At 35.4% G+C, this 18,280-nt stretch overlaps 2 protein-coding genes across 2 annotated transcripts; both read left to right on the top strand.

Moving 5' to 3' along the window:
- The first annotated feature begins 1,183 nt into the window (after nt 1-1,183).
- On the top strand, nt 1,184-6,859 carry LOC110915709 (probable CDP-diacylglycerol--inositol 3-phosphatidyltransferase 2). The gene is made up of 11 exons (XM_022160440.2): nt 1,184-1,537; nt 3,578-3,711; nt 4,279-4,363; nt 4,439-4,488; nt 4,583-4,622; nt 4,756-4,800; nt 4,900-4,965; nt 5,223-5,337; nt 6,084-6,137; nt 6,223-6,321; nt 6,456-6,859. The coding sequence occupies exons 2-11, from the start codon at nt 3,651-3,653 to the stop codon at nt 6,513-6,515; spliced, it is 675 nt and encodes a 224-aa protein (XP_022016132.1). The 5' UTR covers nt 1,184-1,537; nt 3,578-3,650; the 3' UTR covers nt 6,516-6,859.
- Nucleotides 6,860-11,358: 4,499 nt separating this feature from the next.
- On the top strand, nt 11,359-16,314 carry LOC110915507 (metacaspase-3). Its single transcript, XM_022160224.2, has 5 exons — nt 11,359-11,832; nt 12,789-13,119; nt 13,796-13,907; nt 14,040-14,207; nt 16,031-16,314. Exons 1-5 carry the CDS (start codon nt 11,391-11,393, stop codon nt 16,088-16,090), a joined length of 1,113 nt encoding a protein of 370 aa, XP_022015916.1. The 5' UTR covers nt 11,359-11,390; the 3' UTR covers nt 16,091-16,314.
- Nucleotides 16,315-18,280: the final 1,966 nt, after the last annotated feature.

Genomic DNA, 18,280 nt, shown 5'->3' with positions numbered 1-18,280 from the left:
ATATAAGTAAAGTAACATAAACTAACGTATCAATTACTAAGTCAAAGAGTACAGGTAATAATTAAGCAAGGAATGACAGATCGATTTAGCAATCTTTCTTCCTTTAACTTTGACTTTGACTTGTACTTTGACTTCAAAGAGACGGGTTGTTACATCTGACCATATTAGGTTTTAGGGATTCGTCGTGAAATCCAAATATGACGCCAGTTTAAGGTGTAACTCAACCAGATCTGAGAAATGTTAGAGGTTTTCGCTCAGATCCGTGATTTGATCTATGGTGGGGGTGGTTACAGAGGTGATGGTTGGGGTTTGAGCTCCGATTCAATGGTTGTGGTTGTGTGGTGGGTGTAAGAGGTGAAGGCCGAAGGTGGTGGTGGTTGGGTGGAGGTGATGGTAGCGGTGGTCGGGTGGTGGAGAGAGGGGGAATGATGAATACCCTAATCAAATTCACCCATTTTTTTTTCATTAAATTACAACTCCCATCATGAATACCTTCATAATAAACCCACCAGATACACAAACATCATCTGCGAAGAAACCCACCTGATACACACAGAGGCTCAGGTCCTGGTGCGACGCCGCCCGCTGGATCTGCAAAAACTCGTGGACCGCTCAACATTTTCCAAGCCAGAGTCCATCACCATCATCGCCGACGTGCAGGAAGAGATATAGGTAGTGGGATACGGGTTGTGGCGATAGGTAACGGTTCAGATCTGGTGACCTCCCCTCACTTATCTTTCTTTCTCATCCTCTCTCTCTAACTGAAACCACTCATATGTCTCAACTTCTCTAAAATATCCTCTCTAAAATTGTGTATTAGAGATGGTAGGTAGTTGGTTGTGCATAGATGTAGGTTGTGAGTGGTGGTAAAATTGGGTTACAGTGAAGGTCGGGTGGTGGCGGCGGCGGTGGTAATGGTGGTGGTGATGGGATTAGAGAGAGAAAATGGTGATATAGAGAGATGGTTTTATGTTTGATTGTTTACTTTTTTTTTAGACAAATAAATGAGTAAAATTACCAATCTATGCCATACTTAACTGAAAATTTTAATAAATTAGATTAAAGGATATAAAGTGTAATTAATTTAGCAAATAAAGAAATATGACTGTAATTATTAAAATTAAAGGGTATCTTTCCAATTCGGTAGATACATAAATAAGCTAAGAAAAGTGTAATTTATCTTTAGATAATGATTTGTGTTATTCACATTTATATTTTTCAATTATTATAAATCTGAAAACCCTCCTTTCTTCAACCTCTCTGCAACTCCTCCGTCGCCGGCGTCCACCGTCGCATCCTCCACCACACACCGTTGCCGCTTTCGTCCCTGCTCCCAGCAACAATCCTCCCAACCTCCCTCTAATGGAGATCCCTAACCAAAACATCCCAAATCAAACCTAATTTCTTCCAATAACACATCTCTCTCGTATAAATTTCGACCTAAACCTGACAAGAAATCAAGAATTTTGATTTCAAGGGTTTAAGCCACTGAGAGACTTTAAAAATTTAACCATATCTGCTCTTGCTTCTATCCAAGGTATGAGTTTTCATTGCTAATTTTATCTTCACATAATAAATCTGATTCTTATGAGTGATGAAGTTATTACTCAACTTTAGGCTATGGTAATTGCTAGGGCTTTTTTTTTTCTTTATTTGACTGCAGTAGATGTGTGAGTAGGCTTTATATGTTTTATGTTTGAAGTTGGATCAGATCATGTTTGGGTGTTTGATGGATTTGTAACCAAATGAAAGTTGAGTTAGGGAGATATCAATCATAGTTACAAATGAAACAGATTGTGAAGAGGCATTATTTGTTTTTATAACAAGTATATTATTGCAGTTAATGAACATTTATTGATCGTGATGTTGTGGAAATACGCCTACCAGGCATTAGACCATGTGTAGTCATAAAGCCCCTTGGGGGGCGTTATTATGCGACAAGTGGCGAAACGCGTAAGAGTGGGGCTTTATATTACAAGAGGGTGTAGTGGGGTTATATATGTATGGGGCTTTATATATATATATATAGGGTAGGGATCCTAAGAGAAGTCCACTCTATTTGAGAAACTTGAGAAGCATTCTGAACCACACATTTTTCTAAGCCTTTCGTAATATACACATATGTATAGTTTAAAATTGACTATATACATATGTGTATATTGAGTTATACACATATGTATATAGTCAATTTTAAACTATACATATGTGTATATTACGAAAGGCTTAGAAAAATGTGTGGTCCAGAATGCTTCTCAAGTTTCTCAACTAGCCTATCACTTCTCACATGATCCTTATCCTATATATATATATATATATATGTGTGTGTGTGTGTGAGTTAGTATATGAAATAATCTTCCCCTCACGCCGCTATGATTTTCACGGGAGAAGGAAAAAAACACCCCATGGCGCCGGCCGTAGTGGTGTCGGCGGCACTATGGGGGCGCCATATACAAAAATGGCGTTATATCACCTGCCGCTACAGGTGGCCTTAGTTGATGAACTATATGATGTTTATATTTGGTACAACTTTCTCTTTACATGTATGGTAACCGTGAGAAATAGAATCCATTGTTGCAAAACTCACATGACCCCACCAATACCCTGCTAACCAATGGGATTGTGTAAAAAACGTAACTTGCGTTGGGCAGATGACCTTCAAGAGGGTCGGTTAATGGCAGAAAGCCAGTGGAAGTTGGATTGCGCCAACCCTTGAAGGTTTATCTCTACATACCTGTGAAATGGATAGTTGGTAGCATGATGTTGAGTGCCAGATGTTTCAAGTGGTAACACTCCATTTGGAGGAAAAATTGTCATTTTTATATTAATCATTTTCTCAGTTACTGCCCAACGCATCTAATGTATATATGTATATATGTGTGGGCGCTCGGGGGGCTAAAATGAAAGTGCACTAATTTTAACGTTATTTTACTAATTTCGTGAAAATAACGTAAAAGAGGGGGATGGCTAATCATGCATCATGTGGTGGCGTTGATAGCCGAAAGACAAGGGAGTACATGCACTAATCGGCCTTTGTCTTAATTGCTGCTGAGTGTTATGTGCTTTATGTCCAAGGCTTGATGTAAACTACTATCGAGCCGGGGGTCTCACTGGAAGCAACCTCTCTATTCCTAGGGGGTAGAGGTTAGACTGTCTACATCTTACCCTCCTTAGACCCTACCTTAGCTTTGCTATTGGTGGGATTTACTGAGTATGATGATGATGATTTTCTCAGTTACTTACTGTATAGTGTATACATTCATCAGGGATACCAACTTTGATGACGGGATTGATTAAAAACATACTAGCATATATCTTCTAATATAAGTCAGGATTGCCAGTTAAGTAGAATCAGTTAAAATATTATGTTTATGAATATATTAGTTGCTACAACAAGCATTACTTTGTGTAGTTAAGTTAGGGGTTTTAACGCCAAAATGATATTCTGAAGATCACTTCTCTGCACGACCTTATAAATAGAGAAAATGTTTTACTTGAGTTGGTGTATGCACTTGAAATGCTCTATTTCTGTCGCTTTTAAGGAATAAGATGAAATCTGAAAATTATATTATTTGTGCAGGTTAAGATTGCTTTATAGTTATCGTAAGCTTTGACGGATTTCAGCAACCTTGATTTGTGGCTGAGAACTAGAAATGGCATCTAAATCAAGACCTAGAACAATAAGCGTGTATCTTTACATTCCCAACATCATTGGTGAGTTACTATATAGCCCGTAAATTTTATGACATTCATAAAACAATTTATACTTTGATCCACAGACTAGATGGTTATTTAACTTGTAATATCACGTCCTAATCTTCCTGCATTTATTGTGTATATACAATTATACGTTATGATCAATGTGCATAGTAAATCACAATGTAATGTAAGAACGTGTAATCATTTACTAAATTTGGAAGCTAAAAGAAAAATTTTATATGCCCTATGTTTTTGTTATTATGATAATTTGTTTGTGGGGGCAGTATGGTTTCCAGGCGAAGGTCAGTCAGAGCGGCAGCCGGGGCCCGATAGAACATCTCGTCTGAGAATGCTGAACCGTCCTTGACGGGGACCCGGTGACCAATGGTCCATGTACATATTGAAAGTCACCCTATAAAAAAATTAATTAATAGCACATGTTGTTCTCTTAACTTCTTTACTCTTTCCTTCTTGCATCTCTTTGTGTTATTATGTTTAATTAATTCTACAATTAGTATGCAAAATGTGCTAGATCTGTATGAGTTATATGTCGTGAGTTTGACTGCTTACGCCTATGTACAGGGTACATAAGAGTTCTGCTGAACTGCTACGCCTTCGCGATATGCTTTACCAATAAAGAGCTTTTTTCCATCCTCTATTTCATCAGGTACGAGTAAATACAAAAGGAATTTATTTGAAAGATTCTAATTAAGATATTAAATGATTGATCTTGCCTTGTCAGCTTTGTTTGTGATGCTTTGGATGGTTGGTTTGCTCGCAAGTTTAATCAAGGTAAGGATCATCAAGATGTCTTTATATACATTTTTTCTCTTAATGCGTTTTATTTGTAATTTATGTAATTTATTATTGATTTTTTTCTTCGTAGTTTCAACCTTTGGGGCTGTTCTGGACATGGTCACAGATAGGTGATTATAATAAATTCTTGTTAATTTTTTTGTAGTTCTATATTAATTTTTTGTATAATCATGTATCTATGTAATTTGTCCTGATGACTTATCACTTTTATTATATTTATAACTGAAATTTCTCGTATCTCAGGATAAGCACTGCATGTCTTCTGGTCATTCTCTCTCAAGTCTACAGGTTTCTTTTTTTTTTTTTTTTAATTTTATATTTCCTAATTTACTAATTTTGTGTTTTCTGTTTCATATTCATAACTGAACTTATTTATCAACTTTACAGGCCCAGCTTTGTTTTCCTGTCGTTGCTTGCTTTGGATATTGGAAGCCATTGGTTTCAAATGTACAGGTATGTACACACAATTTTCATTTCTTATATCGTTTCAGTATAATCCAAGTGTTCAAATAAAACAATTTAAGTTGTTTTAGGCTTTAAAAGAACACTTTGGACGGCGTTTGATCTGTTTGGCCTATTTGATGTTGATTTTACATGTTAGACTCATGTGAGATAAAACATAACCAGAATCGAGCGACTCATGAGTAAATGAGTCGTAGTTGTATGGAATAATATATCTCCAGCTTTCTGGACCACTGTTTTTAATGCAGTACTTTCTTGGTCGGCAAATCTAATCATAAAGACGTGAAAGACAGCACCAGTTGGTTGTTTAGGTTATATTATGGAAACAGGATGTTTATGGGATACTGTTGCGTAGCTTGTGAGGTAAAGGCTTACTTTTCTATCCGTCTCTCTCTCTCTCTCTCTATATATATATATATATACATACACACACATATTTTCCTGTCTTCTTCTATTTAATTATGGATAATTATTATTTAATTACTAATAGTTATTATATTCTTTAACAAGTGAATTTGATATGAAATTAATTATGAATATATTAAATAAACTTATTTTTTCACTTAAAATCTTATATTTAAGTCTCCAAATGTTTGAATGGTAAATATATGTCAAATAAAAAAAGTAGATGGTATTAAAAAATCTAAATTGTAGTCCTTAATTTTTTATATGTATTAATATGTCTATATATTTATAATTATAATTTAAGTTAACTATTTTAAAATGATATCTAAAGGAGTAAGTACACTTTAGTTGAACTAAAGTTATCAGTTACATAAAAAAGTTGATACACATTTAAGAAAAATGCTTTAGAAATTAACTTAACAGAATTTATAAATGTCACAACAAAGTTCATTTTTTTTAAAGATATATCTTGAAAACTTTATGTGTTAACAAATGACTTAAATTTTATTCAACCTGTATAATACATGGTTTTATTCAACCCGTGCAGTGCAATACACATGTTTTTAAGGACGTAATTATAACAATACATTTATTCAACCGTGTAATACACGGGATCCTAACCTAGTATATATAATATTCTTACCATTTTCTTAGTTTTCTCAACAGAAATTCTACTCTTTTGAACTGAATCTCCGTTTCTGCAGGTTCTTTACATAATGTTGTTTCTTCTAGCAAAGGAGTCGGAAAAGATGACTGATGTAAGCCTAAACGGTTTTCTCGGTTGTATACACTTGTTTAACATTTTGGAGTTACTGATGCAATTTTCGTTGTATAAAAATTTAGGTTTTGTTTGGCGCTGCAAAACAAAGTATAATATATTCTGCTTTGCTCGCTGTGCTTCTCTTTGGATGGGCAACCAAACAACTAGTCAATATTATACAGGTAATATGGTAATTTTATTTACTATTATACAACTCTATTTCTTTATCTACTGATACAAAGTATCAAAACATGTGAAGCGTGTTAAATGCTTAATAATTTCCTAAAAAAATTGTCAAATTTATGAATGGTTTCAGATGAAGACAGCAGCAGATTTATGTGTGCTATACGACATCAACAAGAAGCACAATGCCTAGTTATTGATTCTCAACGCGCTATCCATGACAAATACATGAGCTGTTTGATGACCTTTATATATATATAAAATCTTAGAAGCTGTGAAGTTGTCATTATGCACCATCAAATGACACACTTGTTCTATTTACAAATACCGATAGCAGAAGAGAGAAATCTTTGACGGCATTGTGTATACTGTACTGCGTAACTTTCGTTCTTTTCAAACTGTTCCCGTTTTGTTCACAACAGACCATCTTTTGTTGATGGTTGATCTTGATTTCTTATATTCTCTACGCAACCTGTATGTTTTTCAATGATCACGCAACCAGAAAGTTCAAATCTTGAAAGACGGGATTGTTCTTCAGTGGCGTCTATGTTGGTAAATCGAAAAGGCGAACCAGAATCTTGAAAAGCGACATACGATGGGCGGTAGCTTGTCCTATGACTTTGAAGAGATGCTGTCTTGCTAAAATAAATCATATCAAGAACTTTTGCCCATTCCTTTCATTGAAATGCATCTAATTCCTTGAGCAAATCAAGTTGTCCACAAGCATAAAGTCAATTCTTTGTTCTTTTTAACATTACCATAACTGTTTTGTGGGTGAAACTCGAAAATAGCTAAAAGCAATTAGCTTTGGTAATTTTGATCATTTACTTATGAATATGAATTTAAATATCAAACGGTCAAATATGTGGAACGTTGTCTAAAGTCGATGTTTAATGCACTAAGTGTGAAATTTAGGGGTGTAAATGAGCCGAGCTGAGTCCAAGCTCGACCAGACTCGAGCTCGATAACTTATGAGAGCTAGAGCTCGGCTCATTGGTAGTTTCTCAAGCTCGGGCTATGCTCGTTTATTAACTATTAATTAATAATTAATATATTAAATAGAAATAATATAAATATAAAACTCATTTAGGCTCGCGAGCTCGACAAGTGAAGCTCGGACTTAGACTCGTTTACTAAAGAATCTTATGTTTAGGTTCGGCCTCAGCTCGCAAACAAGTTTAAATAAGCTCGGCTCGGCTCGTTTATTAGAAAAATTTAAATAGGGGGTAAATGTTATTAAATATTAATTAAAACTAATATTACACTAAGGCTCGACGAGCCTGACGAGCTTCACATGTCAGGCTTGAGCTCGTATTCGATAAATAAACAAGCTTTATTTTAGGCTCAAGCTCGACTCGTTTCAAAGTTTTTCTCGAGCCGAGCTCTAGCAGCTCGCGAGCCGCTCGGCCCGTTTGCACCCCTAAGTATGATAATTTTGTTTTAAAACGGCCTCCTAAATCATTTTATACAGAATTAATTGCACAAATGGTCCTACTGGTTTACTCATATTATGGATTTGAAACATATTTTTTTTTTCCAGAAATTAGTCAATTAAACATTTAGGGGCTGTTTGGTAGCCTTTTAATGACCATTCAGATGCTACCTATTAATGGTTTAAAACCTCTGAATGAATAAGTGGTAACCTCAAGTCTGAATGGTTAAGAGGTAACCTCTGAATGGTAAATCATCACATGCCACAATTTTCTACCTTCTCATTGGTAAAATTCATAATGGTTCCATTAAAAGGTAGCCTCTTAATGACCATTCAGAGGCTACCAAACAACCCCTAAATCGTTGAGTTTGAGAAAGGTAATCAATTTAGAGCATCCATATCGTTGGACTGATCCAAAATCCAGACTTGCCACTTCGACAGACTTTTTTCCTCTAACACTAGACGACTTCAAACCTCCACCTTATTACATATTTTTTCTTTTATTTAAACCATATCTAGTTTATATAAAGCTACTTATAATTTATTTACTTAATGATATTATTTATCTTTTTATTAAAATATTTATAAATATAGAAAATAAAATTCATAACTACAAGATAATTTATTTATTGTGTCTTTTATCTTATTTTTTTTAGTTCGTTATCTATCTAGTATATTTATTTAATAATAAATTCAAATAAAATAGTAAAAAGAATATTTAATTCTTACAACGGCTCTTTTTTAAACGACTACTTTTACAACGCCTAGTTTTTCAAACATCAAATTTTGCCACGATTATTTTTTATTGACTATAAATTCAATTCGTATTTCAGCCAACATGTGCACTTCTGAACAAATAATTCACTACAAAGATTCATAAAAAAATAGCAAGAAGACTTTGGACTGAATATGAAGACATGGCTTTTGTCAACTATTGGATAAACTTCTGCAATAACAGACAAGGAGGCATTTCAATTAGAGTACCCTTATTTGAAGGATTCCGTCAATGTGTAGGAGAAACCAAATGCTCTCGAACGCCACTTTGTCAAGGTTTCATACTCAGTTCGTGGAGGTTGCAAATTTCATGCATTCTTCAACTTCATGATGGCTCAAGGTGACGGCATAACAGAGACACAAGCGATTGCTCAGGCCCGTCGGGAATACGAAAACATACACAATTAAAGATTTGGTCGCATCTCGTCTTGGCAATTAATAAGAAACCATCCCCGTAAGCAACCTGATGTGCATCCGAATGATGACTCCGACGGTTCAGGGGGTTCATGATTAGGTTTAATTATCTGGATTGTTTAGGTTTAATTATCTGGTCTTGTTTAGGTTTAATTATGTGAAGTTTATGTTTAGCTATGTGGGCTGTTTAGGTTTAATTATCTAGTTTATGTAATTTTTTAATTTTAATCAATTTGTTATTTTAGTTTATATTATTCTATTTTATATAGTTGTTTTTTTTTTAATTTACATTTTTTGTATTTTATTTTATTTAAATTTAAACAATTTTAATTTTTTTTTAGTTAAACAATATTTTTTATTTATTTAAAATCAATGAGGATCCTCAAGGGACTCACTATCAAACAATAAACCCTCGTCCACTCCACCGGACCAACCCACCTCTGGACCGACTATGTCATCCATCTCCAACAAATTATACCTTGTTTAGGTCATATAGTGTGGGCTTGCGCCCTTTGCCAGCTCATCCCGATAGTGCCCCAAACATTATTGCGAGGGCTTTATTGATGTGGGGGAGGAGGGGGGGGGGGTATATGTGGTCTCTCCAAGTGAATAACGAGCGCTAAAGCAAAAAATGTGGGGCCCTCTTCTTTTTGACACTTACGTAACTTTAATAAATTAATTTCTTTTTCTAAATTTAAAACCTTTGTAAATACCCGCTTAAATCACAACTCATTTCAAAATTTTCACACAACTCACTCTCTATTCTTCCACTCTCACATTAAATTTCTTGTTCATCAATTTTCAAATGGCGCGCCTTTGGACCGAGGAAGATGACATCGCTTTGGCTATGGGTTGGGTGCATGTCGCCGAGCAAGGGGTGCCTCCAGACTCGGTTTCGTTTTGGAACACGGTTTTGACACGATTTCATCAACAAGTGCGACGCTATAGGTGGTCTCTCCAAGTGAATAACGAGCGCTAAAGCAAAAAATGTGGGGCCCTTTTCTTTTTGAGCGTTACCCATTGGTAACTTTAATAAATGATTTTTTTTCTAAGTTTAAAACCTCTATTAATAAACATTTAAATCACAACTCATACCAAAACTTTTACAAAACTCACTCTATATTCTTCCACTCTCACATCAATTTTCAAATGGCGCACCATTGGATCGAGGACGACGACATTGCTTTGGCTATGGGTTACGTGCATGTCGCCGAGCAAGGGCTGCCTCAAGACTTGGTATCGTCTTGGAACGCTGTTTTGACACGATTTCATCAATAAGTGGGGTGCAAACAATGGTAATATGCATCAAATAACTTCAAGGTCTTTGACGATTCGAACAATGTTTGCGGGATTTGAGAGGCTCTTTAACACCTTCACAGCTAGTTTTCGTCATCTTTCGGCTTGGAGAATTTAGCCTCGAGGCCGTGATTAGTGGAATTAAGTCGTTTTTTAATTAACTTTTTAGATATTTTTAGTTAAGTTGGTTTGTAATGTTTATTAATTTAGTGGCACTTTTTATGTTTTATCTTGATTTTTTTAACTTATATAATTTTATATTAATTTTATAAAGGTGTGCAGGGTGGAAGCGAGGAAGGGTGTGGTGATGGTGTTTGCCGTTGCGGGCACGCCACCGCCATCAACCATAGGTGAGCGATGATGTTGTGATTTTGGTGAGTAGTCACTGTGCAAGAGAAGAGGAGGGATAGGGGTTAATGGTGGGCCTCACTCTCTTCCAACAAATCACATTTATCTATTAAAAAAAAAAGAAATTGTTTGAGTGGAGCACCCCTTATGTTTGAGTAAGAGAGAGTTAACATGGATGAGTATGATTGGCTGAGGTGGAAAGTTTACCACTCCCCACGAGGGGAGCGCCCCTTACACTCTAATGTTTATTAATTTAAATAAATCTATATATAAATAAAATTAATAATTGAGTAATGGTGACAGGTTATGAGGCCTAATTTATCCCACTGCATAACAGTTAACAATAAAGCCCCATGTTTACGTGTCGCCTATTATCGTGATAAAACCCCTACAGCCTACGCGCTTTATCCCACACCCACAAAGAATCATCAATGGATCACCACCCTGTCCATTGGTGCAAATCATTTGTATAGTACCGTAAGAAGGTAGAAAATCAAAGTACCAATGGACAAGATGATATTCATAGGTCATACATATTAGGCTAGGCGAATAATAAAGATCAACGAAGTCACAAATAAAGCATATATGATCACTTAAAACAAATAAAAGATACGTACACATCCTATTAACCAACGAATCTGATCTCCACTAACTTTGAATTATATGATGGAATAAGGTCTCATTCTGCGATTAACTAATATAAGTTTGTTGCAAAAAGATTAATTATTATGTGGTTGTCACCTCATATTTCAGCCTATAAATTAATGGCCACAAAACCTTCAATATCCATGTATAACACATCAAATGGAAACCCAACGTTGTAAAGGGTGCAAGAACTACCTAACAGTGCCACCTGGGCAACCTTGTTCATTCTGTTACAAGGTTAACAAGCCCAAGAAAAAGGGTAGCCGTCTACTCCAGCAAATCGACGGTTTTGCTAACAGACTAGCAAACAATAACCACTATGCTGCCCCTTATGGACAGCCAGCAGCATATGCTGCAGGTTATTATGCTCCACAAGGGTATGGTCCTGGCTATTATAGCGCACCACCACCACCGCCGCCTGCAGCGTATGGTTATGACTATTATAACCAACAGGTGCATGAGCCGAAGCGGGCAGTGCTATGTGGTGTGACCTACAAAGGCCACCCAAAGACACTGCCTGCTAGTATAACAAATGTTAGGAGCATGCACGAGTTATTGCTCAAACTCCGGTTCCCAAATGCTTCCATTCGCATACTTACAGGTTTCGACACTCTTTTTCCACGTCGTCTCTCCCTTTCTATCGGGTCATAGAATTTGTTTAAAATTTGGTTGTTTTTAAAACCCACGGATAATTTTTTTTCTTGGATTTTATTGATGGGTCAGTTTCTATTCAAGATACTGACTTTAAATGGAAATGACTTCAAATGGAAAAAAACTGGAGTTGCTATCTAAGATAGGGACTTCAGGATCTTTTTTTTGGTTTTTCAGTTATTATTATTATTATTATTATTATTATTATTATTATTATTATTATTATTATTATTATTATTATTATTATTATTATTATTGTTATTATTGTTATTATTATTATTATTATTATTATTATTATTACTATTATTACTATTATTACTATTATTATTAGGCAAATTGGATTTAAATAATCCCAACTCATTGTTGTTGGCCAATAATAATCCCAACTCATTTAATCACCAATAATAATCCGAACTATTTATTTTTGTTTGTAAAATACTTCCAGTTAAAAACACACTAACTAGGTTAAAAAATTGCTGATGTGGCTTGCCATGTCATCTGCCACATCAGCTGCCACGCCATCAAAATATGCCACGTAGACTGCCGCATCAGCTGCCACGTCATCAAAATATGCCACATAGACTGCCACATCAGCTGCCACATCATCAAAATATGCCACGTGGCAAGCCACATCAGCAATTTTTTAACCTAGTTAGTGTTTTTTTAACTGGAAGTATTGTACAAACAAAAGTGAATAGTTCGGATTATTATTGGTGATTAAATGAGTTGGGATTATTATTGGAGAATAACAGTGAGTTGGGATTATTTAAATCCAATTTGCCTTATTAGGCAAATTATTATTATTATTATTATTATTATTATTATTATTATTATTATTATTATTATTATTATTATTATTATTATTATTATTATTATTATTATTATTATTATTATTATTATTTGCAGAAGAGGAATCAGACCCCACCAGGACCCCAACAAGACATAACATACTAATGGCACTGGAGTGGCTTACCAAAGGTAGCCGATCCGGCGATTCGTTGGTGTTCTACTACGCAGGACATGGGGCCCACGTGACGGATGTCAACGGAGATGAAAAAGACGGTCTTGATGAAGCAATATGTCCTGTTGATTATAGTGGATCTGGAAAGATACTAGATGATGAACTCCATGCCATCCTTGTAGCACCACTACCTCATGGAGTAACACTTCATAGTATTATGGACACTTGCTTTAGTGGAACTCTTCTTGACCTACCTTTTCTTTGCAGGATTAATTTGTGAGTAGTACCAAACATTATTACAGCACACATGCACTAATTAAGGTTCTACACTTTTAGTTCTAACTCTTTTCAAAATGGGCTTTACGAGTTCGGGTCAAAATGGATATAGTTTTAGTTCTAACTCTTTTCATAAGTGGATTCTTGTGAAAACACACAATGACAAATGGATGGGTTTTTTTTTTTTTGGATTTTCTAATTTGGGTTAGTCGCTGTCTAGGATTGCGACTTTAGAGTTGAAGTCACCATCTTAGATGACGACTTTACTTTGTAAGATCCAAAATGAAGAAAAATAATTTTTATATTTTCGCTGCCAAAGTCGCGACCTTAGTTGGTACATCACTCTGGAAGTGGCTATCTGATATTGTGACTTCAACAACAAAAACACAAAATTATGGGCACTATTAGTGATTTGATCATATTTGAGCACTCCAAGTTAGAGATGCTTATCCCCTCCGGCAACCTTTTGAAGCCGAACCGCCTATGTGTAATAGGTTTGAGAACTTCGAAGTCCGACGTAAAAACCACTCATTTGTCATCATACGGTTAAAAAAAACCCTTTTTCGAAAAAAAAATCTTTTAATTTGGGTTGGACCAACATGACACTTTTCTTTTTGTCCATTTAGTCATTTTTTAAATAAATTAAGTATGATGGCTGAATTAAGATTGGATGCAGGGAAGGATTCTATAAGTGGGAAGATCAACATTCTTCACACGTCTCACCACATGGTGGAAAAGCAATATGTATTAGTGCTTGTGATGACCATCAATATTCAGCAGATACATCGGTCAGTATGCTAATATTAGCTAAATAATATATTTGTATGCAATATGACAAACTATTACTGTTTTACCTCATTGTAACAATGCAATTTTCAAGTTAGAAAGCTTCAGTAAACATGTTGTTTACATACATGCAGGCTTTCACAGGCAACGCGATTGGTGCATTGACGTATAGCTTCACTAACGCTGTCAAAAGTGCACGTAATCTGACATATGGAGATTTACTTGACAACATGCGCAAAATAGTTCGTAGAGCTCAACAAGAACAAGGAATAGATGCTCCGTTTGGATCGAAGTCATCACAGGTTAATTAATTTGATATCTACCACAAAGCTGATTAACTCTAACATGGTACGCTAGAGTGCCTATATGGAAGGGGCGTGCGGTTTGGGTTGATATGGGTCATTTTAAGTACTGGTTGAAACTGGATAGGTAGGAACAATTTTTGTGTCACATGCATGCATATATACATAAAACACATACACATACACGCATAGGGGATGGATCTAAAAAGAACACTAAATATCACTAGAGCCCCAAAAATAAATTAATTGCTAATTTCTTCAATCTTAGTTTTTAGTAAATTAAAGAAAATTGTAATGATTTTCCCTTGGATATGCAAAATAAGGGTGTTCAAAAAGCTCTTAGCTCGCAACTCCTTAGAAGCTCCCTCAAAAAAGCTCGGCTAGAATAAAGTTTGGTTGTAAACAAGCCGACTCGGCTCCTCTCGATTTGTTAACAAGTGAGCTCGCGAGCTGGCTCGAAGTATTTTTTTTTATATAGATTAATTCTAATTTTAAATGTCTTAAAATAAAAATATATGTGGGAGGGGGTTGAAGTGTTAACTTTTTAAGTTAAATTAATCAGTAACATATAAAAATATGGAAAATAAACAAAAATTATACATATAACACTTTCAAGATGCCCTTCGTTCTTTAAAATATTGGAATAATAAAAATAATACAGATATATGTGTAATTTTATTTTTGTATTTGTTTTTTTGTCATAAATCTTTGCAAAAAAATTGTAAAAAATTAAGGAACTGACTCGAACATTCTAGGAGCCGAGCTCGAGCTCTACTTTCCAGCTCGATAAAATAAACAAGATGAACCAAACTGGCTTGTATAAGTTCGAGTCCAAGCTCAACCATGCTCGATTCGACTTAAGCCCTGATACAAAATGATTACACCAAGAATCCATTAATGGAATGAAGATGTTATTAAACACAGATTGACACAGACTTCAAATAAGATCACAATGATTTAAGAATGACTAAAGCAAAATTAATATTCGACACCTTACACCCTATTTATACATAGGGTAAGAGCATTCACATCCAATCCATCAAATTATACATACATTCCACTAAAAAACAACTCTTATATCAATATATTTCCACTAAAAACAAATACTTTTTCTCTCTCCTTTTCAATTAAATAATATTATCATTACATTTTTCTCTCTCCTTCACTCACAACCACTTTCAATATATATTAAAAAATTTATACTGGGTGAACAGTGTCCCCTCAAATATACAGATGAACAGTAACATTTTCTCTCTCCTCCACTCACAATCACTTTTTATACCCTTTATAATATAAAAACTCCCCCTCACATATTTTGATGGATAGAATGTGAATGCTCTAACGACAGTTTTCCTAAATACCTAATGACAACTTTAAACCCTACTAATTACAACATAACAAGTTTAACCCTAACATACTTTACATTAATGACGCTAAGACCCTTATACTAATACATTAACTTATAATTTAGTTTAACCTTCTAATACACTTAAGTAAAAAATACAACCCAAATCAAAATGTCAAAATTGACACCTTTGCTAATTGTTATTACATCAATATCTATTTTATCAGTAAAAATACTAATTGTATGGTGTATAAAGCTCATAGAGAATATTATTTTTGATATTCATTTCCAAAAGAAGATGATGAACCATAACAATTTATCTGTATTTGTTGCCTGTTTATGGATCTGATAGATTATTTGAATGAACATGTATACATATATAATGAGGATCATATATTCTCATCCTTCTTCTCTGATTCATAAGGTCACTTGTTTAAATCTTGCCGTATGAGCTAACATCGACAATTGACGATTGCAGGAGCCTCAACTATCTTGTTCAACAAAGTTCGAGATTTACTCCCAGCCTTTTATCTTGTAGATTCCATCTTATTATCTATTTATGCATGAAAAGAAAATAACACAAGTTGTGCATGCCGATTCTTCAATTACAAGTCATTATCGTCGGCTAAAAAGGCTTAATCACCTTGGGTTGAAATCCATATTTTAAGATTCTACAGGATAAGATGAAATAACTCTTGTTTCTCTATGTAATATTTCCGTTATTTATGTAGTTTACAATGAGTTTATGAAAATGTTTGACTATACTTTGACAGGGGGAGGGGAGGGGAGGGGAGGGGAGGGGAGGGGAGGGGAAGGAAAATTTTCTCTCCTAATCTCTCCAATTTGGGAGGATAAATATTTGATCATATTTGGTCACATTTTCTTCCCTTTTCCCTCCCCTCCCCCTGTTAATTGAAACTCAAGAACATGGTTTTTCATATTTTCTTCTCTTTTCCCTTCCCTCCTGTTAAATGAGACTCGGGAACAGAGTGTAAAGTCGAAACACAACTACTAACTATGAACATTAATTGCACAACTAATAACTATAGATAGCTCCTATATCTAATATCTAATAACTATAGATGGCTCCCATATCTAATGTTGTTTGCGGCCCCTCCTCTCCGCCTCGGAGAGTAGGTGGTTTTCGCGTGTTGTCTAATGAAGTTCACTTTTCAATATCTATATATATATATATATATATATATATAATATCTTATTAGTTGTATGCATAACAGAAGGATGTACATATTTGCACACACAAATGCCTATTTGCACCAAACCTTATCTGTATATACGTCGCGTTTAGAGCTATACGTGACGTCGTATAGGATTTTCATGTACACCACGTATGGAGCTGGACATGGCGTATAGTGTTGCTTTCTCCGACCAGATGGCCAAACCTCGTACCGTGTCAAATCAATCACATATGCGCCGAGAAAAGGTCTGTACGAGGCTTGTGTATGTTGCGAATAGCTCTATACGTGGCATACAACTGTCAGATTTGACATCTTACATCTATCAGTATGATGTAGTTTACATATGTAGAGGTCGGTTATTGTACAATATGACTTAACGTACGAAGCATACGAGATTCAACATCAACATGCGAAAATTGGTTTATAACATGCGATTTATTCATGCAATCATATATTTCCTAATGTTAGTTGGGTTTTTATTCCTTATCATTACTTCATCCCTTGTTCCTGCATAGATAGTTTGATACTCTTTCTGATAAAAGATGACGCCTAGCTTGTCACACCCCCAAAATCCACCCGCAGAGTACCACCGCTTGGGAGCGTGACTGACCAGGATCAAGCCACCAATCATATAGAACAACGTAAATAGTAAAAGTAAATGTAATTTAACCAAACCAATCCATATGAAAGGTGTTCAAAACATAAGTATAATATCAACGTTTAGCGGAAGCATATGAGTAAAAGCCCAACATAAATAAAGTATGTAATGTCAAATGTTTAATCAAAGCATTCACGATCCTTGTCCACAACGACCGCGCCTCCCGTGCAAGCTCCATGAGTACCTATGGTCTTGCAAGGCATGTAACAGAAAGTCAACAACTAGTTGAGCGAGTTCACAGTAAATATGTTTGCAATAGTAAGTTCGTTGCATCACCATGCGGTATTAACTAAGTCAATTGTATGTTCATTTAGTGGGGGCTTCCCATGTGTGTATGTACTAGACTAGTGGTAACCATAGGTGTTCTTCTTAACCCGAGAACAGTAGTACGTACGAGGTTTACGTAGGTTTTACGTAAGTGTCCTTCTTATCCCGAGGACAGTGGTACGCGGGGGTTTACGTAGGTTTTACGTAAGTGTCCTTCATAACCCTAGGACAGTAGTATGTGTGAGTTTACGTAGGTTTTACGTAAGTATCCCTCGAACCCTGAGGATAGTAGTAAGCACAAGTATTACGTAGGTTTTACGTAAGGGTCCTTCGCAACCGACGACGATGGTAGATAGTCTAGTAACAGTGTAATCCAAATAATTCATCAATCCTTTTCCTTCAATCCCATTCCCTACCCACCGGGAATCCCATGCCTTGGTAAGAGTGTGAACTCACCTTGGTTTGCTCGGTATGTTATTGTGCTTCTAGTGTTAATTAATGGTTAGGTCCGTTACACACGACCTAAGGTACATTGCACATAAACTCAATGTAAGTGTTTACGTTCTATTAGGGTTTACAATTCCTTGATGTCCAAACAACTGTGTTC

This window comes from Helianthus annuus, chromosome 16 (genome assembly GCF_002127325.2).
Source record: "Helianthus annuus cultivar XRQ/B chromosome 16, HanXRQr2.0-SUNRISE, whole genome shotgun sequence".
In the NCBI taxonomy this organism is placed as follows: Eukaryota; Viridiplantae; Streptophyta; class Magnoliopsida; order Asterales; family Asteraceae; genus Helianthus; species Helianthus annuus.
The sequence above is the reverse complement of the archived record's forward strand: the minus strand, read 5'-3'. Positions and strand labels throughout refer to the sequence as shown.

Coding starts and splice junctions, on each gene's coding strand:
- LOC110915709 (XM_022160440.2), top strand. CDS start 3,651: ATGGCATCTAAATCAAGACCTAGAACAATAAGCGTGTATCTTTACATT. Junction 3,712..4,278: donor TTACATTCCCAACATCATTG/GTGAGTTACTAT, acceptor GCCTATGTACAG/GGTACATAAGAGTTCTGCTG. Junction 4,966..5,222: donor CATTGGTTTCAAATGTACAG/GTATGTACACAC, acceptor TTTTTAATGCAG/TACTTTCTTGGTCGGCAAAT.
- LOC110915507 (XM_022160224.2), top strand. CDS start 11,391: ATGGAAACCCAACGTTGTAAAGGGTGCAAGAACTACCTAACAGTGCCA. Junction 13,120..13,795: donor TTTCTTTGCAGGATTAATTT/GTGAGTAGTACC, acceptor GATTGGATGCAG/GGAAGGATTCTATAAGTGGG. Junction 14,208..16,030: donor TTGGATCGAAGTCATCACAG/GTTAATTAATTT, acceptor TGACGATTGCAG/GAGCCTCAACTATCTTGTTC.